Raw genomic sequence first — 25,460 nt, forward strand, 5'->3', positions numbered from 1 at the left:
ACATCCTAAAGAAACTTATTCATAAAAGGTGTATAAATAGGGGTTTGTTTTTAATGTTTGCATGGCTATAAATATTATTTTGCTATTGTGGTTGATAGTTTGGCTGAGAAACAAAATAATGTTTCTTCATCTCTTTCAGGGCTTCCCCATCTTCTAATGTCCATTGCTGTTCATAAAAACATGAGAATGCCAGTCTGATCTTCATTTAATACCTGAACTATTTGTTTTCTCTCTGAAATGATTAAATTTTTTAGTTATGTTTGATGCTTGAAAATTTGTGATGACATGTCTTGGTGTCAGTTTATTCTCCTTACAACAAACTCTTTCAAAGGAGCTAGTGTGGGTTTTTTGTTTTAAATTTCTCAGTGTGTTTTTTTTTCTCATTTATTCTCCTTGAAATTAGAAGCCTTTTAAATTTGAAGGTACATATTTCCCTTCAATTGTGGCGAATTTTCTCCTACTCCATCTTTGACAATTTATTCTCCTTTATTTTCTTCTGTTCTCTCTTTTTTGGATAGCCTGTAAGGTGGTTGTTGAATTCTTGGCTTGATTCACTAAGTCTGTTATCTTTTTTTTTTAATCTATTTGCCATTTTGCTCCATGTTCTAAGCAATTCTCTCAGCTTTATTTTCCATCACTTCTATCTAATTTATTTAATGTATTTAATCATGTCATGTATTTAATTTACAAGCATTCAGTTTTTAAATTATTCTTTTTTCATATTCTCTTTATTTTGTTTCCCTTATTTAGGAAATAAAATTTGCATATATTAAACTGCATTGATTTTAAATGTTAAGTTTGACGAGTTTTGATACATGTAGACAAACATGTGACAACCACCACACCAATCAAGATGTGGAACATTTGCACCATTCCAAAAAGTTCCTATGTTTCCCTGTCCAGTCCATCCCCCAGCCCAAGGCACTACATTCTCATTTTTATCACTTTAGTTTAGAACTATAGTTCTGGACCTACATTTAAATACAGCCTTAGAATATGAACTCTTCTGTGTCCACTTCTTCCATCAACATAATATTTTTGACATACATCCATATTTTGGTATGTTTGTTCCTTTTTTTTTGTCATTTTGAATAGCATTCCACTGGTTGAATATGCCATAATTTGTTTATCAGTTCACTTTTGTGTAGTTTCCATTGCTTCCAGATTGGGCTGTTATGAGTAGAACAGTTACGAACATTCTCACACAAGTATTTTTATAGATAAACATTTTAATTTTGCTTAGGTAGGTACCTAGTAGGAAAGGAATTTCTGAGTCATAAGCTAGGGGTATTTTTAACTTTAGAACAGTTTTCCAGTTTTTCAAAGTTCTTGTGTCATCAGCAGCAGTGTATCAGCTCCAGTTCCACATTTTTCTCAACACTTGGTATTGCTTGTCATTCAAATTTTAGCCATTCTGATAGGTGTGAAATGGTACGTTGCTGTGGTTTTAACTTCCACTTCCCTGATGATTAATGATATTGAGAACTTTTTCATGTGCTTATTGTCTATTTGTATTCCTCCTTTGTGAAAATACGTGTCTCAGGGTTTTACTTATTTTTGTATTGACTTGTTTTTCTTTTTATTACTGTGTTGTAGACATCTTTGTATATTCTAAATGTAAGTCTGTTATCATGTATACAAACATACATATACATGTATTTAATAAAATGTCACATATATAGGTGTAAATAATATTTCCTTAATTTTGGCTTGGATTTTTATGTTCTCAAAGGTGACCTTTGATGGGCAATGTTTTTAATTTTGATGAAATCCACTTTATAAGGTTCATCTTTTATGGCTTTTTTAATCCTTCCTGAGAAATCTTTCCCTATCCTAAGACTGCAAAAATATTCTCTTTTTTAAAAAGAAGATTTAGAGTTTTAGCTTTTACAATTAGGTCTATAATCCATCTCAAATTTTTGTGAATGTAGTAGTAGGATTTGAGTTTTTTTCCCATATGGGTATCTTGTTCCAGTACTATTTGCTAAAAATACTGTCCTTTTCCTACTGAATTCCTTGTTGTTGAAATTCCTTTGTTGAAAATCAATTTATTGTATTTAAAATGTTTTTAAAATTGAATTTTTAAAAATTTTATAAAATATTTAGCACATACATATAAATAGAGATATAGACTGTGGAAATTATGGAACATAATAATAATATGAACACCCATTTAACCCATCAATTAAGAAGTAGGATATTACTCAAGATTTTTGAAGCTTATGGGTTTTCCCTAATCTCACCCCTGCTTTTCATATAGTAGTAACCCTATCTTCAAGTGTTTTTTTAATTCCTTTAGGTTTTGAATATATTCTTACCTCATATGTAAGTATTCCTGAGTTATTTACTATTTAGCTTTTCTTGTTTTTAAATTTTCTGGATATTAGTACAAGTTTTGTGACTTATTTTATACTTAATGTTATATTTCTAGGATTCATCTATGCTGTTAAATGTTGTTATAGTTAGCTTATTTTCCATCCTTTATCCTCTTTCATCAGATGCAGGTAACACACTTTGCTTAGCTATTCACCTGTCTTTGGTCATTTAAGTTGTTTCCAGTTGGGAGACAATAGGAACAATACCACTTTGATTTTTTTTGATGTTTCTGCTTGTGTATGTGTGTAGGAGTTTCTGCAGGAATGGACCAGGAAAATAGTATCACACTGTTTTTCAAAGTGATTGTACCAGTTTGCATTCTATTTCTCGACAACCCACCTAACATTACATTCTTAATTTTTACTGTTTCACAGGTGTAAATACTCTAATGGTTTGAATGAAAATTTCTTAAATATTAATGAAGTTGTTTATCTTCTCATATCTATAAGCAACTATTTTTAATTCTTTTTTGAAATATGTTTTTTCCATACCTCCTATTTTATATAATAAATGTAATATCTTTTCAAAAGTTTCTAAAAATATTAGAGTTGGTTTTGGTTTGGTTTTTTTTAATGAATTTTTTTCAGTTGACTCAGAGCAAATTTTTTTTTCAGTTTGTTTTATTTTTTGCTTTTTATGCTATAGTCTCTCTTCAACTACCTGATGATTCCTGAACAGTTCATTATTTAAGAGTTAAGAAAGGCTGCCTGGGAGGTTTCCATATATGGACAGTCTTGTTGATTGGGCGTACCCTGTTTTAGGGTGGCTGAATCGATGGGTCTTAACTGGGATCTTACAAATTCCAGAAAAGCAGTTTGCTTTTGTCAGCAGTGCCTGTACCAGCTATTTATTGTAATTCTCACACAGTTTTTCCCCCCCCTTTAGGGAAGAGCCTCTTTTTTTTTTTTTTTTTTTGGCTTGAAGTTTAAACAACTGGCCAGTATTGGGGAGCTGGTAAGAAGAGTCGACTCTTCTATTCTTCAGCCCTTCGGATTATCTTTCTCATTTCAAACCGTCTTCTGACTGCTGTTCACCATTGTTCCTGCCTTCTCTGAATCCAAAGCCTCTGACTCTGAAGAGGCTGAGCAAACCTCTTGAGTATGTTATAGGCTGTGGCTTCCATCTTTCTGTTTCCTATAACAGTACTCTTCCATATGCACAGTGCTTTACTGGAGTTTCTTGAAGTCTTTCATTAGCTCCTGGCCTTTTTCTGTCCTCTTCCTTGTTGAGTTTATACATTTGAAAACAGTTCTTTTTAATGTTTTGATGAGGTTTCTGGGCAGACATATGTGAAAAGCAATTTATTATCTTGATATAGAATTCCAGATTTTTATTATGAAAGCTGAGAAGGAAAGAATGCATTGCTTGACCAATGGAATATCTTTTTAGTGAGACACTTGGAAGAGAGAAATATATTTGTTGGGGGACCTTTTCTGTTGTGGTTGCTGTAATGTGATTCAGATTTTGAAGCAAGTTTCTTCATTTCTAAGCTGGGACTCCATTATACAACTCTGGGGCTCCATTTCCATCTGCTGTTAGGATCTCTCAGGATCTATACATAGAACATCTGTGTCTAACCTAGAGGTGAAAACATCTGTCAAGATCTTAGAGAGGATTAAAACAGAGTACTTGTAAAGCACCTAGCATGAAAACAAAAATTGATTAGTTAATTTAAGCAATATTATAGTGCCTTTTGTTACTTAGTTTAATTTTTAATACTATTATTAGACTTCATTATTTAAAGTTTCTGGTTGGTGTTCTTATTTCCTCTTTCCTGACTTCCCCTACTTTATAGTTCTTTATAGTCTGTGGGTTATTCAGGCTTTAGGTAAGGAGAAAAGTCTTACTGATATGAATATGCAATAACCAACTTTCTTAATTCTTAAAACTGTCCAGCGTCATTGAAGAGGGAGTGTTCTGTCTTTTCCTTTATATGCCATTGAAAATCATTGATTTTGATTTAGAGCTGCAATATAAATTTATAACTGGGTGATTTTTCCTCTTTGGTATTATCTTGAAATTTTTAACTCTGATATTTTTTGATGTAAAGTGTACAGATTGTCATTTTCCTCCAAGTTATGTATAGTTAATAATGTTTAAGGTAAGAAAACACTGGCTTAATGTTTAGTTAATATATCCAAAAATTCTCTCCTTTTCTAGATTATCTTGGAAGATCTAGGACTCAGAAAATGTTTCCCTTGAAAGATGCTGAAATGGGTGCCTTTACCTTCTTTGCCTCTGCTCTGCCACATGATGTTTGTGGAAGCAATGGGCTGCCTCTCACACCAAATTCCATCAAAATTTTAGGGCGTTTTCAAATCCTTAAGACCATCATCCACCCCAGACTGTGCCAGTATGTGGATATCTCTAGGGGAAAGCATGGTGAGTTGTTTTCTCCTGCTTTGTGGTCTCTACTCTGTCACCCTGATTAGGTTATAAAATATATAGCAAACATATAAAGTAATAATTGTGTGTGTAGGTATGACTTCACCTTTCACTCCAGCCAAACTGAGTCATTTGAGTTTTCCTGACTACATTTAAATGACTCATATTTGTCTGATCTGAGAATCAGAATTTTTGATTTTCTCTTTCAGGGAAACTACCTATCCTGAAACATATTTTTTCACCTCTGTTAAGAAGGAAATGAAAGTTCTAATGTTAGAAACTTTAGAATTGTGTATTTGAATGTATTTCATGATTGAAGGTAATCATTTGGACTAAGTTTCTTAGAATGAAAAGAGAGTCAACAATTTTTTTTTTTTAGTGCTTTGGAGCTGCATTAGTCTTTTCATATAGGATTCCATTTAGAAAAGTTGAACCCTATTGGTTAAAAAGTCAGTATTTCACTAGGAAGATGTTTCCTGCCTTTTTGGTAGTATAGTCAGGTTCTTCCATGTCCCATATCTTAGTCTATTCTGGCTGCTAAAATAAACACCATAAACTGAGTGGCTTATAAACAACAAACAGTTCTCACAGTTGTGGAGGCTGGGAAGTTTGAGATTAAGGCATCAGCAGATTCTATGTTTGGTGATGCCTGCTTCCTGTTGACAGCCATCTTCTCACTGTAACCTCACATGCTGGGAGGTTCAAGGGGTTCTCTCAGGCCTCTTTTGTAAGAGCACGGATCCCATGCATGAGAGCTCCACCCTCCTGATTTAATTACCTCCCAAAGGCCCCACCCCCAAACACCATCACAGTGGGGATTAGGTATCAATATATGGATTTGGGCTAGACACCAATGTTCAAGCTATAGCATCCTTGAAGATCCTTATGGTGGCAATATTTTAATTATTTTAAAATTATTTTTGAAAGCTTAATTGCATGCTGAGGTTCCATTTCCTAAAATTATTTTAAATTCAAAATGACAAAATTTTAAATTTAAATGACAAAATAAATAACAAAATAACCTGTGAAAGTTTACCCTATACTTGCTTATATTGTACAGTTTTTTTCCCTCTAAAAATGGAATTGTCATATGTTTCAACCTAAATTAAAGACCCTCAAAAAAAGCAAACTATATTTTCTTTATTGTTTGCTGGAAAAAAGGCTAAGTGATACTTTCAGGTAGTTATTCTGAAAATAGTTGTTCTGAAAGTTTTATACACTTTGAGTAGAAAATGGTTTTTATAATAAATATTATTAATGACTAATATTTATCGAGTGTTTATTATGTATTAGGCAGTATTCTAAGTACTTTACATATTTTTGTAATTAACTTAATCCTTATACCATTACCATCAGGTAGATATTATTATTCTTCTCATTTTACATATAAGAAAATTAAGGCACAGAGCAATTAAGTAACCCAGGAACTTTTTTTGGCAAATTTGCTGCTGTTGTTGTTTACAACAAAAAACAAAAAACAAAAAAACTTTTTGCGAAAGTTTTTATTTGATAAATGGTTTCCATGACATTAAACTAAGTTATAGAAATCATTTGGGTTTTTCATATAACCAAATAATTGATAGATACTGTCAATCCCTACATGTCTCAAACACCACCATCCAATTACAAATTCTAAAGAATTTCCACTTGTGGGGGTTGGCCTAGTTCCCAGATCACTCCAAACTTGGCAATATAGTAGAGCCTTATTATCATCTGTAGCAGGTGACCGTAATTAGTCTTGTTTTACATCTGCAAATTTTGAGTGTTTCCCGTCTTCCCAAACTCTTATCATTTTATTCAGTTCTTAAAAGTTCTTCATTCTTATATCTGAAGTGCTACTTATGTGTCTGGAAGCCTATTTGGAGCATGACTTCACATAACTGGGGTCTTGCCTCTGTCCAGTTTGCCTAGACTTTCTTTTCATGGAGTAATTGACTCAGTAGTCCTAACTATTTCTTGAGCTTCTTCTTTTCATCCCTTTATGTAAATGAGCCCTTTTAAACACTAAACTAGGAGAAACCTAATGACACAATCTCTCTGGGGAGCACTACTGCTAACTTTGCATAGGAACCTTCTTTTTAGTTATCAGTGTCAGGAACTGATCCCCTTAGGTACTGTTAGACTCTGTAAGTGTTGAAGTGGGCTCAACCATCTGGGTAGTCCCTTTAGGCCCATCCACCATGTTGCTGGTTCTCTGTTTCCCCTACTTGCCCTATTCCTAGATCTCAGTGGTCCTCTCTTCTAGGATAGCATAGGTCATGGATGTATATAACATTTTTGTATCTTAAATTTGGCTGGCTGGAATGAAAATATAAGTGACTGTCAGAAAGTTAGGGAATTTGCTTTTTTTTAACTATCAGCAATGTTTATTGTCCTGAAAAGTTATATGCATAAGGAGTAAAAAACTAAATTAGAATAAGTGTTGATATAAAGGTCTGTTTATTCCACAACATCCCAGTTACTTCCAGTGCATTTAGCTTGAAAAATTTGAAAAGGCTCTATTGAACAATCTCCTTAGTGAACAATAACATTTCTCAGTGATGTAATAGCACATGATTTTGGTTTGGACTCTACTTAATTGTCTCCTCAAAGAATTTTGATTTTGGTTCCTTTTCTACCTTTATTCTGTTCTTGCTATGCAGATATCTCACATCTTGTCATTGTTAGCCCCCCACCACCTCACCTTCCCCTTCTTCCTTAGAGTAACATGTGAGGTGTGGTCTGCTTTAGTAACATTATGTTTTCACATATTAGGTTAGCGCAGAAGTCAGGCTTTCACTTGTTTCCTATAGATCATTCAAAACTAATTCAAGATGATGTTAGTTTCTTGCTAACTCAGCAGGATGATGTATTTAATCTCAAGAATAGTGCACCTTAGAATTTGAGAACTTGATTTATTAAAAAAGTTGAGTAAAATATCTTTAAAAGAAAAAAGGCTAATAAAGCATGAAAATATTTAAGTTAAATTTTATCTTTTTCTTTTGAACTTGAAATCTCAGCAGTTTTAGAAGCAGAGTAAGGATTAATAAATGGTAATACATTCCATTTTATTTGGTATTGATTACCCAGAAATGTTTTGGGTTATTGCTAGGGAGATCAAGAACAATATTATTTTAAGTAACAGATTTGAAATTTAGGTGGAGAATAATACAATTGTTAAGAACCTATAAAATAATTTATTCTGTATCTGTAGCTGCATGTACATTTTAACCCAAGTGTTTTTATCAGCTTAGAGTTCCATTAAAGAAATAGATGAGTAGGAGATAGCTAGCTAGCTAGATTAATTGCTTGGAATTGGTTTCGATGATTGTGGGGGCTGAATAGGCAAATCTGAAATCCATAGGGCAGGTCACCAAGAAGGATAAGCTGAAGTTTTAGACAAGAGCTGAAGTCACAGTCTAAGTGCAGTTTCTTCTTCTTTAGAGAAGACTCCATTCTACTCTTCAGGCCTTTACAGCTGATTGAATCAGGATCACCCAGATTATCTAGGATAATCTTCCTTACATAAAGTAAACTAATTGTAGATTTTAATCATTTATCAAATGCTTTCACAGTAACACCTAGATTAGTGTTTGAATAACTGGAGACTATAGCCCAGCTATGCTGACTCATAAAACTAACCATCACAGTGACCTAGTAACAGCACTGTTTTATAAGTACAGAATTTTTCTTTATCAGTTTTACTGTATAAATATTTATTTAGATATTTTATTTAAAAGGTGATGAACTAGTCTCAGTTCTTTCTGTGAATAACAAAAGAATGATGCAGTAACTATATTCTAGTAACCTTTCATATTATCTTAACACATTCACAATTTATCTCTCTCTAAGTTAAAAAGTTTTTTTTAATCTTTCTTTAGTCCCTCTCCTCATTCCACTACTTTATTGTCTGTTTTGCTTAATACTATACTCTCTTCAATTTCTTAGCTTTGAATTGAAACATACAATTCAGGCTATACATATACTTCAGTGACACTTGGCATTCATCAAATATTTGTTAGAACAAAGATTATTTCATGATTCTTGTGTGTTCTACTCTTTAAAGTTCATCTTGATATCACATTTGTTCTTTATAAATAATGTCAGTACATTGCTGACTTTCATTTGGCATGGTATGATCCCAAATATTTTTGTCATATTTTATTCTGTGAAACTACATTGTTTTTATAACAAACAGAAGTTATTTTCAAACAGCAGTCCAGAGGTTCAGGATGAAGACTCTCTAATGATTTTTTGAAAAAAGTGCTTCATTTTGGAAACTTTGTTTTGGCATATACTCCATTACCTCTGGGAGAATAATTGATATTCTGCCAAGGATTATGGTTCTGCTGTATTTAAAAAATACTTCAAAGTTCCATAGGATCCTGAAGCTTTGGGAAACTCTGGTTTATGATAGTTTGAAGGAGTTTCCTAAAGAAGCCTGCTAAATTTTTTTTTCTAAATCATTTTAAGCATGACAAATTTTAGGCTAATGCCAAACACTTTGAAAACTCTCACAGGTATGGAGACTTATGAATATCTAATTTAAAATTATTAATTAATGGAGTATATACATTTTAACAATTTCTGATGGTTTTGTTTTACATTAAAATCAGTGCTATTGAGGTATTGTTATGCCTAGTTTACAACACTGGCAGATACTTTTCCACACTGGACAGATTTCCATTTACATAATGACTATCATTATATGAGATACATTCATTTCTAATGGCCACATTGAGTTTTGCTCAAGTTAACTCATTTAACAAGTATTTTTAAATTAGATGCTTATATGTTTGAGGTGCTGCTCTAAAAACTGGTAATACATGTTGAACAAGACCTTCCTGCCATCATGAAATGTATTATCTAGTGGAAAACAAAGACATCAGATAAAAATGTATAAAGATCCCTGGGAATTGAAAAAAGTGCTACAAAAGAGAAGTTCAGTGCCGAATAGATTAGATTATAGGAGGAGCAAATTGATTTGGGGGAATTAGGAAAGTGTTCCTTGAGGAAATCACATTTAACTGAGTAATGAATAATAATAATAATAATAACTAACACTTAAGGATTGCTATGTACCAGGCACTGTTCTAGGTCTATATTATGTATTAACTCGTATCAACCTCACAACAGCTCTATGAGGTAGGCACTGTTGTTTTCTTCATTTTACAGAAGAGGAAACCATTGGCATAGAGAGGTTAGCAGAACTTCCCCAAGGTCACATAACTGATGAGTATTGTATTTGGAATTTGAGCCCAGACAGAATAGTCTGTGCTCTTAACCACTATGTTTCATGATAGGAGGTAACTAGAATAAGGAATGGGGAAGGTGGTTTTAGGCAATGAGAATCCATGTGCTAGTACTTTAAGGTAGGAAAAGTAAAGGAAGACCAGTGAACGGGGAGTTGGCAAGTGACAGACAAAATAACAAAAAATGTTGGAGGGGAATAAGAATTCATATGAGAAGATCAGTTAAGAGATTTTCGTAGTAATCTAATGAGAGGTGATGTTGGCGTGGACCCAGATTTTGGCAGATGGAGCAAACTTTACAGATTCTGCAAACATTTGGAAGGTAGAAATAGCAGGGCTTTTTGTTTGGATTTGAGAGAGAGAGATTACTTCTAAGTTTGTAGCTGAAGCAGCTGGCAGGATAGTGGTATCATTTACTAAAACAGTACTAAACAGAATAGGCTTAAGGAGCAAACTATAAATTCAGTTTGAGTTGTGTTGAGTTTGACATGATTTTTATTTTAAAGTAAGAGATTGACTGTAAAAGCCTAGAGTTCAGAACAGAGCCCGGGCTTGAGATGAAATTTAAGAGTTTTTCAACCTTATGAGTAAATAAGGAGAAAACACAGTCTGAAGACCTAGAATCATAGGTGGAGGAACTAGAAGCATTTAAATTTGGGTAGAAGAGTTACCAGTCTACAAAGGCGACTGAGGAGAGGTAGCCAAATAAATGTAAGGAAAACTGACAAAATGTGGTAAGATGGAAAGCAAAGGAGTGCATCTTCCCATTTTGGTTTTCTGACTATTATTTCCTCTTTCTTTCTAGAACTTCACAGTTGTACCAAATTGCTTGGAATTCAACTTTGCATGCTCATTTCTTTTCTGAATAAAAGAACTAGACCTTTTATCTCATGATTTTCTTTCCTATTCTCTTTTCCTTTTTTTTTCCCTCATTAAATGTTCTTTCAAATTTAATTTTTTTAAGCTTTTGTTTAGATTACTTGGAGTTTTTTTACCTGAAAGTGATAGCTTTCATTTAGAATGTTCCTAATTTTTATGTTTCAGATCATTCTGTATAATGCCATCACCTCAGACAGTTTCAGCTTCCAAGATGTGACCCATCAATATCCTACCCTCACAGGTCACATGATTGCCTGTATACCATTGTCCTTCATCTCTGCTCCCAGCAGGCAAGACCATACCTTGAACCAGTTGTTACTGAGAGTTATTCCTTTTACTAGATCAGCTACTCAGCTACTCTCCTTTCCCATCTTCTGCTCTCATTTTTCTACTTGTGCCATTTTTCATTTTCACCAAAATTCTTTGCAGTTATCACTATTTCCAGTCTCCTTGCACCTTTACTTCTGTATCCTGTCTTGGTCGGCCATCTGTCTTTTGTGTTAACCTTCTTCCTTAGCTTAGAACTCATTTTACAAAGGTATTCATAGTACCCCAATTTCTTTTAAAAACTTGATCTCTTCCGAAATAACCTTATCAAATTCTCAATCACTTATGAGCCCAGTTGTACTTTTCTTTCACTTCTCTTACACCTATTCTTTTAAAAAGAAAAAAAGTTTGTTGATCTACTACTGTATCAGACAGTGTGTTAGTCACTGTGGATAACTGATGATTATATTAGATTTTTTTAAATGTGTAGACCTTCAAAACTGTGCTGTCTTATTTTTAGACAATTGATCTGTTGGAAAATAAAAATTACATCATAATATAGATTGTGCACAGCAAAACTTTATATTATTACTAACCTCAGCAGGTCCCATGATATTACAAACAATCCCAAGTTGATTTTCTGTTTTTTTCTCCATAGTCATGATTCAGACTTGTTTCTGAACTCACTTTCTCAAGTTTCTGAACTCAGTTTCAAAGGCCTCATGTTGAACCAGACAGTCAAGACAGTTTGTCCCTAGCCCCCAATTTCTCCTTCACCTCAAAATTTCTTTATGTATTTATCCAAGCTTTCCTTCTAGTCTGTGTGAGAGGAATGATCGCTTCTTTTTGCCAAAGGTAAACCTTTCCAGCTGTATTTCCTGATGCACATGGGAGAAATTCTAGAGAAAAACAAAAGATAAAAAGAAATTGGTATTTAATGTATTTTTTATTACATGTTTATCTTGTTATTCTATATATTTGGTTATGTAGTTAATACAGAATTTGGAAAGCTCTTTTAAAATATCATTTGTATTATATGTTAATATATTTAGTGGGGTATATTATTTTGTTATTAAAACATTGTGTTAATAGAATATAAAATGGATTTTTTTTTTTTACTCAGAGAGATTGGTGGTGGTGGCTGAACACTGTGAACAGAGTCTAGAAGACTTGCTTCGAGAAAGGAAACCTGTGAGGTACCGTGTAATATCAGGACATTAAATGAAAAGCAGAAATTGGCAAACAAAAAGGCATTTTAACTAGAAACTGCAGGGTTTTAGTTTCTTCTGTTACTTACTTAATAATAAAATCCAGGTGCAAATTTTTATTTTAGGACATTTAATTCATAGACCTCATAGAAATTGATATTGATATTGCCCAGTGTTCAACTTTTGTGATGTAGGCATTCTTCAAAGTATTTGACAAAAAAATTACTAACAGGGATGTATATGAAAATTTGAAATCTTTGTAGTACTCAGCATTTCTCTAGCTGAGATTAAGAGTATTTTCCTGAGAGAAGTACGTGGTAACTTCTCACAGGAACTGGTGTTCCAAGGGTCACAGTGAACTGCATTAAGTAAAGGCCAGGTTGAAGAATAGACAGAAATAATATCAGGTGGAATCTAATGATACAGTTTAAGTTCAATCATTTCAATGACTCATGAAATTTACTTTCTATCTCAGGCATTTTTGGAAGAAAAGTGTTTGGTCTAAACTTTATTACAAATATATTAAATGAGCTTCTTCACAGATTTTCTGAAATTATCTTAAAATCATGAAAAATATTTCTTTAATGAATAAAGTACTAAACCAGTGAAAAATGCTTGCCATGGGTCTTGATAGGTTTGTAATCATCCATTCTAGTTTAAAGAAATATTCTTATTATTGGTCAGTACTTTTTAATCAATGCTATATTCTAGATGAAAATAAATCTTTTTCAGTGGAGGAAAAATGTGTATCTTACTAAATGGTAGTAATTTAATAGCAGCAAAACAAATAAATTGAGTAAAAGTACTTTCCTTGCTACTTTAAATGATTTGGTTTTAAGTGATCTCTGGGATAAAAGATACAGATACCAAGTACACCATTGTCTCACTTGCTCTTTCAGAAAAGTCTAAGCTGACCGTGGTAATAAAAGTGACTTTTCTATATATTTAGAAATATTTGAACCTTATTTAATAAATATATTTTTATAGTTACAATTTTTGCATGTCACATGTCTTCGATTTTATTTTTTAAGAGCATATTACTCTTTGCTTATCAGTTTAAATTTACACGTTAATTTATAAGCCATTGAGGCTAAAAAATAGTTCTCTGTGAAAGCTAGTGACATTGAAATTGAAAACCAACTATAATTATTTTTATCTATGAAAAAATACTTTATTTTAATTCACCCTGGATCAAATTTGTATTAAGATTAAAAACCAACTGTGAGCAAAAGAAGTCAGACACAAAAATTACATTCTTCTATTTCTATGAAGTTCTAGAAGAATCAAAACTCATCTGCAGTGATAGATATAAAAACAGTGCTTGACTCTGGTTGGGAAAGAGGGCAATACAAAAACTGATTCAAAATAACCTTGAGGGAACTATCTGGGGAATGGAAATTTTTACATCTTGATTAGGGTATTACTTACATGGTGAATGTTCTTGCAAGACTTGTCAAAATTCACTGACATATACACTTAAGAGTGTGCATTTCACCTATGTAAATTATACTTCAAATTTTTAAAAAATTCTGTGTTATTTACTTGGCTTGAGTTGTGAACCTCTCATATAGCAACAATATTATGTTATTAATGAAGGTGCTTTGTCTAGTAGCATACTTGTTTGTATTTCTTTGTTTCTGTGGGAAGAAATAGTATGAAATATTGTTACTAAACAAATTACCTCAACACTTAGCAGCTTAAAACAACCATAAGTATTTATCAATGTACATAATTTCCCTGGGTCAGGAATTCAGGAATGGTTTTGTTGGGTGGTTTTAGCTCAGTATCTCATGCCACTGCAGTGAGAATATCAGCTGAGACTGTAGTCATCTGAAAGCTTGGCTGGGACTACAAGAGCTATTTCTAAGATAGCTCACTCATTTGGTGCCAGTTATTGACAGGAGGCTTATTTTCTCCCTACCTTGAGGGCCTTGACACAGACCTCTTAACTATTCTCACAACATGGTGGTTGGCTTCTCTCTGAGTGAGTGAGCAATCTGAGAGATGAAAGAAAGCAAAGTGGAAGTTGCAATGCCTTATATGACCTAGCCTCAGGAACCCCACATTGTCGTTTCTGCTGTATCTTATTGGATACAGAGGTCAGCCATTAACTCAATTCATTGTGGGAGAGGACTACACAAGAATGTGAATCTCAGGAGTCTGGGGGCATTGCGGGTCATCTTAGAGGATGGTTGTCACAGAAGTCTTGGAGATCATATAAGTACTTCAAAAATAAAGAAAAAAATAGGAATTAAATACTAAATCAACATTAACACTAACTGGAAAATTACTAAAGTTCCTAAAATTATTTAGTACTCATTTAGGGTACTTGGGAAATAAGAAAGTAAGGAGTTTACACTATGGAGAGAGGGTAGAGTATTAAGGGAATATCCAGAAGTACCAGAGGACATAACTGTACTACGATTGGTATTGCTCTGCATCCTGTAAAGTGATGTCGTTACTCATGGCCTTGTGCTCCCAGCCATTCCAGAGGACTCCATAAGCCACAAGTAGAGTAGTTCCTTGGCATCAGGATAGTAGTAACTGGAGGATGTTCCTTCTGATCTCCACATTTCCCTCTCTACCCATATATGTCCTTCCTTTGCTTACTAAAAGAACTGAAGAAGAGAGAAGCTGGTGACTCAGAAGACAAATTTCCATTTTCATCACTTTACTTTTTTTTACTTTCAATTGTACTATGAAAGGATAGAATTGCAGTTGCTCTGCCAATAAGATTAAATCCATTAGCTCATGAAAAGTTTTAGCTTTTCTGTGCTTGTCATCCTTCATCCTTATTATAGAGATCATAAATCACATAACAGTGAATACCAGTAGCCTTTACAGTGTAAAGATGTAAAAAAAAAAACACCTTTCTTCAAAGCCTTTGTTTCTGTCTTCAGGGAATAAAATGTCATAGATGGAAGCATATTTTTGAGTAGGTAGAGGAACATCAATAGGATTAAACGAAAATGTCATGTTGTCTTTCATGCCATTTACATTTTCTCATAATCTTTTTCATTTATTTAAAATAGAATGTATAGTAATTTTATGGGTCTTTTTAATTTTTTCAGGTAATATATATTTAAATATTTTTGTAAATAAAATACTGTTTTTAGTCATTCTGGTACTAGAGTTAAGTTCAATATTTCCCTTACTCATTTTGGAATATAACTTCCAGCACTTACTGCCTTTGAGTAAAAATAATTCCATCAGATTCAGTTCCAAGTTGTTATCTGATCCATCCATCTGAATTAGCTTTGTTGAGAACTATTTGACTTTCCACATATTTGGATTACATTAGTCTCCAATAACAGGCAGGTTTCATCTGCAATTTTAATTAATTCTATAACCTGTTTATGGAAAGTGAGAAGATGTCCTTATGGCTTATAAATCAGTTCTTTCCCCTACTGCCAAAAGTAAGCACCCTGCACCTGTAAGAAAGGCTGATGCAAAGTAAACAGGAAATCTATTTATATAGGGTTGCAATTTGAGACCCATGATTTTCAGTTGTCCATCTGTCTGTAACTGTTGCAAAACTGTAAGCTGCCAGTTGTCTGGTAGTTATTTGCAGTTGATTGTCCAAACTTAAGCATCACTTAAGGTATATATCTTACTGGACTTATGTTTTGAAGAAAATTTTACATCTTCCTTCCTTAAAATCGATGGGATGGAGTAGGGGAATAAAAACTAGAAACTTAGAGAAGAGTCTTAGTATCATTGAACTAAGCAATATTGTACTATATATACATTATATTAGTAATTCATGTTACGAATGTATTGTAACTTAAGACTATCTTGAGGTTTCAGATCATACTGGAAAATTGTGTTATTTCTTTTTATGAATTTAATAGCCATAAAACCCTTTTGAGAATTCATGTTATCCAAATCAGAAATAATAATTTTGTGCTATGACCTGGAGCTATCATTGAGTCAGTCTTTTATAGAGTGATGTTATTTGTGATGGTGGTTTGCTAACCCTGTTTGAAAGAGAAAACACATCATTTTCTTTAGAGTCTATTCAAGCTGGAATATGAGGAATTCGTTTTTGGAGAATGCTGCTCTCTTTTCAGTGGCTTTTATGTTGCTTGTGCCAGAGTTCTCTCCTGCCCGTATCTCTCTCCAGTTTCAGTTAAATGATCAAAATTATTTGTTGGAAGCATACAGGCATGGAATTCAATTAAACTCCTGTAACCAGTACATTTCAAAAAAAAAGTACAGCATTTGGAAGATTTGTTTGAAGTCATCTCATATTTAGTGCCTGTGAATCTCTTTAATTGTTACCCTAAAGCCACATTCAAGATGCTGAACAGTGGAGAAATTTAAGTTTCATCTCCTTTCTAAAATATATTCCAGATAATGTTAAAAAAAAAAAGAGAGAGAGAAAGAGAGAGAGATTCACCTCCATCACTCTTATTAGAGCAAGCATGAGGAAAATGGTTTGCCTTCTAAGTCTAGGTGCTGTTTGGAAAGTATTTCCAGTTTGTGTTGTTCACAGTGTGTACTTTTTCTTAATCTATAAAAGTGCTAGCAAGTGTAGTTCATAGACAGATATTCAGCAGAGTTTTGGCACTTGCAGTAAAGTTCCTGTGTTGTCCTTAAATTTGCAAGTGAAGGCATGGTGAGTAGTGCAGGCATGTTTCTTTAATAAAATTTGGTTTGTCATATGTTTTTAGGGTTATGGTTTTGAAAATGTACCAGAGAACCATCAGCACTGCAGAGGTTATACATGGAGACTTTGATGGGAAGCAGGCTATGGCTGCAGCTGTTCACTAGCTTGATGGAAAATATAATCTGACTTACTCGGATGAGTAAGTTTTACTTGCCCTTGTTGAAAGATTGCCTACTCACTGAGTTGGATACTCCAAAGGATTTTGGACACATTCTAAAATATGGTCCACAGTTGGATGATGAGCCACAGGTCATAGTCATCAGAAAAAGATACTAGATATTCTTATTTTACAATATAACCTGATGGTAGAAGTTAAGGCTCTCATACATTTTTTGACTTTGAGGACCCTAGTTTCAAAATGAATTTGAAATTCTCATAGTAGAGTCAAGTAACTTTGAGGTTTATATAATTGATGTATATTTTTCTTCCTATTTTACCTTTTTTGTTTAAAGATGGAAATAATATCCCCAAAGATACTCTTCACTCAGGCTTGGAATCCTGCAGCTATCTTCAGCTTTCTCCCTCTCTTATACCCTATGTCCCATTGGTTATCAAGTATTATTAATACAACCTTGTTGACATTTCTCATACTTCTGCTGTCTTCTGTATTCTTTAATTCAGGCCTTTATTAACAAACAGCTTGACTGTTGCATTACAGCATTCTCCTTACTGGTCTTCCTGCCTTTAGTCTTTCCATTCTCCAGTTAACTCCTACTTTCTGCAGCTATGTTATTATTTTTAAAGATCCATCCATTCCCTACTCAAAATCATTTGGTGGCTCTCCATTTTGTGTGTGTTTGTGAAGAAAATGTATTTTACAAGCAAAAGATCTGACTTCAGTCTAACTCTCTGAATTATTTCCAAAAAGTGTCTAAATTGTTCAAGTAGTTTTTATTGTTGCCAATATATGGTTGAAGAAATTGAGTGCTGGAGAACTGAAATATCCCATGAAGACCAAGTTGTCTTTATGCCCAACAGTGTATCTCTAGTCTTTGGCACAATGTATAAGCACTTCTTCTTCAAGTAATTCACTTACCTCTGTCTCCCTCTATACCATAATATGGAACCAAAGCAAAAATTGTATTTTTCTTCTCCTAATCCTTTTATTACATTTTATCTATCTAGTTGTAAGTTTTTTCCCCCTCTAGTGTATAATTGTTTACCTGCAATTATTTACTTAAGGAAGGTATGGTTTACCTTCGCTCAATTAACTATACATTCTTAACGTGCATACAGTAATTTTTTTATTTTTCTGTCTCCTAAAGTTGTTAGCATAAGAGTTTGCATGTCATTAATGTGTTATAAATTAACCGTTGAATAGACTAATTATGTTTTTAGTTTAGTTATACAGTTTGAATTCTGTTTCCCTATTATGTTTCTTTTAATCATGTGTTATAATTTTATTTCCCAAACAAATGAGTTTTGGTGAAAGTATGATGTGAATGTTATTTTGGCAATTTGTTTATTATTTTCTTGGAAATAAATCTATTTTATTTTCTTTAAAATAGAATGATCAGAGGAAACAAATTGTCAATTTCTTTTTTAAGACTGTGGGAAGAATCCACATCTAAGCTCATTCAGGCTATTGGCAGAATTTAGTTCCTGGCGATTGTAGGACTGAAGTCTGTATTTCCTTGATTACTATCATTGAGGGGCTGCTCTCAACTTCCAGAGTCCTCCATCTCCAAAGCCAGTAATGAAGAATATCCCTAACTTCACATCTTGCTCGTGCCTGGAATCTCTCTTATCTCCTCTGTCTCTAATCTCTAGATCCGGATTTCAAGGACTCATGTGATAAGGTCAACTGCACTGTAAAACATAATGTCATCATGAGAGTGAAAGCCATCGTATTCATAGTCTTGAGGGATTATGCAAGGTGTACATCAGGAAGCAGGGATCTTGGAAACCATCCTAGAATTCTGCTTACCACAATTTGGTTAGTAAAAATTTAGGAAAATTTTTTAGTCTTGCGGCAAGTGTCATATTTGGTGTTCTCATTTGCATTAGTCACTGTGGCTGAGATGGTGGGAATGGTCGTGTGTCAGGGGTCACCAAGCTTTAGTGATTCAATAGAAGCGCTCACAGGACTCAAATGTCATTATACTCATGGTTACATTATACTCATTTTATTGCAGCCAAAAGGTACAAAGCAAAATCAGCAAAGAGAAAACAAGGGGGCAAAATATGGAACAATCTTTCCAGAGTCCTCTCCCAGGAGAGTTGTAGAGGATGTTTAATTCCTCCAGCAACAAATTGTGGCAAAATGTTGCCTGTTAGAGCAACTCACCTGAGCCTAGGAGTGAGGGTTTTTACTGAGGGTTTGTCACAAAGACATATAGTGCCTATGTGACTGACTGCAATTAATGAAGCTGCAGACTCAGAAGGAAAGCAGGTGTTCAAAATAAATCACACTGTTTGCATAAACTGTCCAGATAAGTTGGAATGATTCAAGGCCTCAAATGAGCAAAACACTCTTATCAGTTAGAGTATTTCAAGAGCATAATTCCAAGGAGACCACAGAGTGCCATTTAGGAAATGGCCCTTTGGGGAGAATGTACAAGATTTGAGACTGATGAGAGATTCTTTTTGAGGAGGTATTAAAGTAGATTTTGTAGCTACTTCCAGCAATTCATGAAGTTATGAATATACTGTGACTTTGTAAACTAATGGTTACTGGTCTTTTTCAGTTAAAGTTTGTGTAAAGACTTTTCCTTCATCAGCAAAGTGTTAACTCTCTATTGTTTCTGTAACATATTGCCACAAATTTAGCAGCTTAAAAGAACACAAATTTATTATCTCATAGTTCTGTAGGTCAGAAGTCTGTTGATCTTGAGTGGTTTCTCTACTTCAGGTCTGAAAAAGCCAAAATCAAGGTGTTGCCAGAGCTACATTTTCTCTGGAGACACTAGAGGAGAATCCATTTCCAGGCTTATTCGCACTGTTGGTAGAATTTAATACTATGCAGTTGTAGGACTGAGACCCCTGTTTCCTTGCTGGCTGTTGGCCAGGAATCATTCTTGAGAACGTCACCATTCCCTGGCTTGTGGCCTCATCTCTTTATCTTCAAAGCTAGTGGCAGCAAGCCCAGAGCTTCTGATATTTTGAATCTCTGACTCTTCTGCTTTGCTTTTTCTACTTTAAGGGATCATGAAATTACATTGGGCTCACCTGGGTAATTCAGGGTACTCTGCCTATTTTAAGATTACCTGATTAGCAGCCTAATTCTATCTGCAAAGCCCCTTCACAGCAGTACCTAGGCTAGTGATTGAATGTATACCCAGGTGACTTATGCAGTTAAGTACTGAAGTTTTTCCTGCTCACATAGCTAAATTTCATATTAATTATACCTCAATTTCTAAAAAGAGAAATGATTTTATTAAGCAATGTTAATCCTTTCAACAATTATAAGTATGTTTAACTATTAATGAGAGAAATTTTTCTGAGTCACTCAAATTGCCAGTTATCTTTAGAAAAAAATCAAAATTTAATAAAGTTTAAATTCAAACTTATTATATGCTATTTTCCACAATTATAGTCATGAGTAAAGTAAACCCTTTGTTTATTAAAATAAAATTCTTATTGGGGAGAGGGAGCTACTTCAGTGTCTATATACAGAAAGGATGGTCAGAGACCATGTAAACAAGTTGATGCAAAATGCTGACCTCTCTGTTATTTTCCATTAGAGATGCACTTTTTTAGTCAAATGCATCCTGAATTGAAGTTTTTAGGGAAGTTATATGCACATTATTCTGAGAGAGAGAGCACAAGACCTGAGCACAGGAGTAATGGCTAGAGTTAGAAGAAGGGGAAACTGGATTTGAAATGGGGAATATATGTAACAGATTATAAACTCACTTGCGTTAAGGCACATAATTTAAGTGAATGAAGTTCACTGAACTGAAACTGGGTTAAATAGGAAAACAGATGACACATTGAAAAGGGGCAACTGATACTCAGCTCCAGCCCTAGTTGTTGCCTGTGAGAATGTGTCCTGGTGTTACCATCTCTTTCACATTTTCAAAAGAACTCAGAATCTGGGTTCTTATGTGAAATCTCTGAATTTCTAATCATTTTCAAGTAATTGAAAAGTTTTAAAACACCATGATCCAAACAAAACAAAGTAAAGGGTTAAATCTGGCCATGGGGCAGTTGGTGATCATCTAATCTAAAAAGGTAAGTTACTGGTGGAGGAAGATAATCTATGCTTCGTCTGGTTTAAATGGATAGAATCATTGGGAAAAGGAATGAAAAATACTGGGCTTTTAATTTTTAAGAATCATTTACTTATTTTAACACATTCAAAAGAAAAGGTGAAATACCTGCATTTTCTAATTTTACTAGTGAGGTAGGAATTATATACTTTTGAAAGACTGTTTTTTGTTTTAATAGCAGGGTGATATGAGAATGATAGATCATGTGTGTTAGAAATTATTTTTGCCTATGAAAACTTTCTGTTTAAAAAAAATAATCTGTGTGTATAGCCTGAATGGTCAACTGTCATAGCATTTTTTCATTGACATATTGTTTTGCCTCCTGTTAAATACAAATTAATTCTTTCAGTGAGTGAGAAAACTTTAGTAAATGAACTCAGGAAATTTGTATTTAAGAGTTGCACTAACTTTAAGGGAACACTTTAAATTTTATTCTGTGGTACCTTTTTTAAAATTGATTATGATTTGAATTGAATTGAATTTGAGTTGAATTGAAAATGATTATGGTAGGGATTACAATATGCATCCTTAATGTATCACAGCCTTCCATGAATTAATATGCCAATTCATATATAATGTAGGAATCTCTTAAGAATATACTTCTATTCATTGTCCTCCCATCCTTTGGGTATTGTTGTCATACATTTAACAATTTATGTTTACTTTTATGTATATTATAAATCTGAACATACATTGGTTTCTTTATGATTGTTTTAAACAGTTTCTTTAAAGACCTTGAGAAACAAGGAAAAAGTTCTTGTATTTAGTTATGCATTTGCTGTTTACTGAACCTTTTGTTTTGTTTTGATCCAGGCTCCGATCTGGCATCATTTTCTTTCAGCCTCAAAAACTTCCTTTAAAAATTTTTTTAGTGCAATTCTGATGCTAACAAATTCTTACAGATTTTGGTCATCTGAAAATGTCTTTATATCACCCTATTTTTTTTCTTGGTTTCATCTGAAAATGTCTTTATATCACCCTATTTTATTATAAAAAATTTTAAACATAACAAAGTTGAAAGAACTATACAATATATCTGTATTCTACAATTAACATTTTGCCAACTTTTGTTTTATCACATATCTGTCATATCATATCACATATCTATCACGTATTCCACTGTCTGCTCATTAACTCATCCTATTTTAATGCATATCAGATTCATGAGTGTACTTTATCCATAAATCTTTCAGCAGGTATATCATTAAGTATAATTCAGTACGTGTTTATGATTTCTTTTTTAGGTAAATTTATATTCAGTGGAGTACAAAAACTTGTATATCATTTGATGTATTTTGAAAAGTGTATACATCTCCCCAAAATACATCAGGATTAGATCACTACATCATCCTATAAACTTTCCCAGTAGACCTTTGCTGTTCATCCCACTCCCAACTCCCAGAGGCAACCACTCTTCTGATTTTTTCACCTTAGATTAGTTTTGCTTATTCTAACACTTTATATAATTAGAATTATACAGTATGTACCCTTTTGTGTAATTATTCTTTCACTCACCCTAATGTTTCTGAGAGTCATCTATGTGGTTTCATGTATTCTAACTCATTCCTTTTTACTATTGAGGTGTATTACATTTTATAAATATGCCATGGTTTGTTTAGCAATTGTCTGTTCATGAACTCCTGGTATATTTCCAGGTTGACTATTATAACAAGTTGCTGTGAATGTTCTTGTATGTCTGTTTTGTAGGCAAATGTTTTCATATCCCTCGGTATGTATGTAGCAGTAGAACTGATGACTTATATATGTATGAGTGTGTCCTGAATATGGTTATTGCTTTTTGAGAAACCTTTGCCTCCTTCCCAGTCATGAAGATATTCTCATATGTTTTCCTCTAGAAGCATTATAGTTTTAGATTTTATGGTGGATCTTTGATCTTTCTCAGTGTAGTATTTGTATATGGTGTTCAAGTTCAGCTTTTGCCAATAGTTCCAGCTCTACTTGTTTACAAGATTTTTCTTTTGTCATTGGATTGCTTTAGTGTTTCATTGAAAATTAAAAGGTCATGTGAGTGTGGGTTTGTTTCTGGCCTTCTGTTTTGTTTCATTTATCTATATTTCTGTCCTTATGCCAGGACCACACTGTCTTAATTACTCTAGCTTAAAGTCAGGAAATAGAAATTTCCCAACTTTGTTCTTTTGTTTCAAGATTGCTTTAGCTATCCTTCGTTGTTTGCATTTCCACATAAACTTTATAATAAGCTTTTCAGTCTCTAAAAATGTCTTTTGATATTCTGATTGGGATTGCACTACATCTACAGACCAATCTGGGAACAACTAACAGCTTAATATTGAGTCTTCCAATAAATGAGTATGTTGCTTCTTTCCAAATTTTTAAGTGTTCTTTAATTTCTCTCAGCAATATTTTGTAGTTTACAATGTCATGTTCTTACTCTTTTGCTGTCTTTATTCCTAAGTATCTTATGCTTTGATGTGATTATAGATAAAATTGTTTTATTTTCCAGTTGTTTGTTGGCTAGTAGGTAAAAATGCAAGCAATGTAGGCATATAGTGTTAAAATAAAATGAAATGAAATAGGTCAAGAAAAATAAATCTAAGAAATAAAGATAAGAAAGAGGAGGAAGAAGAGAAGGAAGAATACAAAGGGGAGGAAGGAAGAGGAGGAGGAGGAAGAGTTGGAAATTATTTCTATTCAAAGATGGTATAGTTGTTTATGTAGAAGATTTTAAGGAATCTAAAAAAGGACTCTTTAAATTAATATGTGAATTCAGTAAAGTCACAGGAAACAAGGCCAGTATAAAAATATCACCCATAAGGTGTTAGAATATGTTGCTCCCTTAGCAGTAAATCACCTAAACTGCTTAGCATCTAACTTTTTTCTTAAGTGTGTTAGAGTAAATCTTCCTCTTGGAAGATCAAGTGATCCAGTGAGGTAGAAAGTGATTATTTAATATAGTCTTCATATGGCATTAAGGCGTAGAGCAGATTTGCCAGCTCCTAGTCCCTAGAACTTAGACATGAAACTGTTTTAGGTAGACAGGTTATCAGAAATCACCAAATTGGGTGCTTGTGCAGCAGCAAAGGTGACTTGGCAATTTCTGTCTAGTGGTCGTCTGAGATGATATAGCTGGAAAACCAAGATAGACAATGTTTTTAAGGATAGTAAATACTTCTTTAATGTTTTATCCAAAGACAGAGATTTTTAACTGAATGGAAGGTGATCCTGTCTTTGCATGGATGTGGGTTGCAGCCATAATTGCTAGCAGGGTAGGAACTTTTTTAAGAGAGCAAGATTGGATCTGATCAATTGCTTGAACATGTACTTGATTTGAGCTCCAGTCTACAGCAAAATAAAACATGGGAGAAATTATCTTTGTTTGAAAACAAAACTGAGAGTGGAAGTTGTCAAATGTCCTTCTCTATCATACAATAAGCCAAATATATACCCCATAAAATTTTAAACTTTGAGCAAATCTGCAAGGGTGAACTGGTCAAAACTGCAAAACTATCCCCCAGATACCTAAAAGAGTTAACTTGTCGAAAGGTATTCTTTAAAATTATTCATCTGGATGTCACTATACTCTCCAAAACGATTTCAGTTTTTGGCATAATTAAAGGTTAAGAGTTCTTTCAAACAATAATTGGCCAAAATTTCTTGAAGCTGTTTCTAGATAGATAGTTATATCATCAGTGTGTAAAAGGACCTCTCTCTATAATGTCAGCAGTCATGCAACTAGTTCACCAAAAAGCTATTCAGGCTAAGAACGGGAGGACTATCCTTGGCTTTTTGTCTTTTTCTCTCAAAACAGATTTTTGCCCTGACAGAGCAGGCTATTTTTGCTTATTCTTAATCTTATGATAGTATTTCCCTAAAGACTTTTTGAGGAATGTTAAAAACTGTGAGATAATATTTTTGTTTAGTTTGGCACATAAGTGATTATTGTCTATGGTGTCAAAAGCAGGTAACATGTCAAAACCTCTATCAAAAATTTATTATTAACAGAAACTGACTTTAACAGACACTAATTAAGACAGTAGTCAGTGGTGTTTAGTTATAACTTCTCCTTTTGTCTTTTAAATATAAGTGTTAAAAATATGTCAATAATTAATGGGCAAAAATTTTCAGAAGCTTTTTATCTAAGTGAGCTCTCTACATTTTTAAATAGGATATACTATACATTTGGTATATACTGAGGAAATGATATGTATGTATATGGAGTTAAAGAAGTTAACATTAACAGCACTTTTAAGAGCTT

General features: G+C 33.4%; 1 protein-coding gene across 3 annotated transcripts in view; it reads left to right on the forward strand.

The window, feature by feature from the left end:
- The window catches only part of TBCK (TBC1 domain containing kinase), a 177,557-nt gene that overhangs the window by 2,389 nt on the left and 149,708 nt on the right, over positions 1 to 25,460 (forward strand). For all 3 annotated transcript variants that reach the window (XM_072939275.1, XM_015249440.3, XM_031690564.2), the window contains exons 2-3: positions 4,537 to 4,758; positions 12,262 to 12,334. In XM_072939275.1, the coding sequence (XP_072795376.1) occupies positions 4,566 to 4,758; positions 12,262 to 12,334 (266 nt within the window). In that variant the 5' untranslated portion in view covers positions 4,537 to 4,565. The remainder of the gene's footprint in view (positions 1 to 4,536; positions 4,759 to 12,261; positions 12,335 to 25,460) is intronic.

This window comes from Vicugna pacos, chromosome 2 (assembly GCF_048564905.1).
Source record: "Vicugna pacos chromosome 2, VicPac4, whole genome shotgun sequence".
NCBI lineage: Eukaryota > Metazoa > Chordata > Mammalia > Artiodactyla > Camelidae > Vicugna > Vicugna pacos.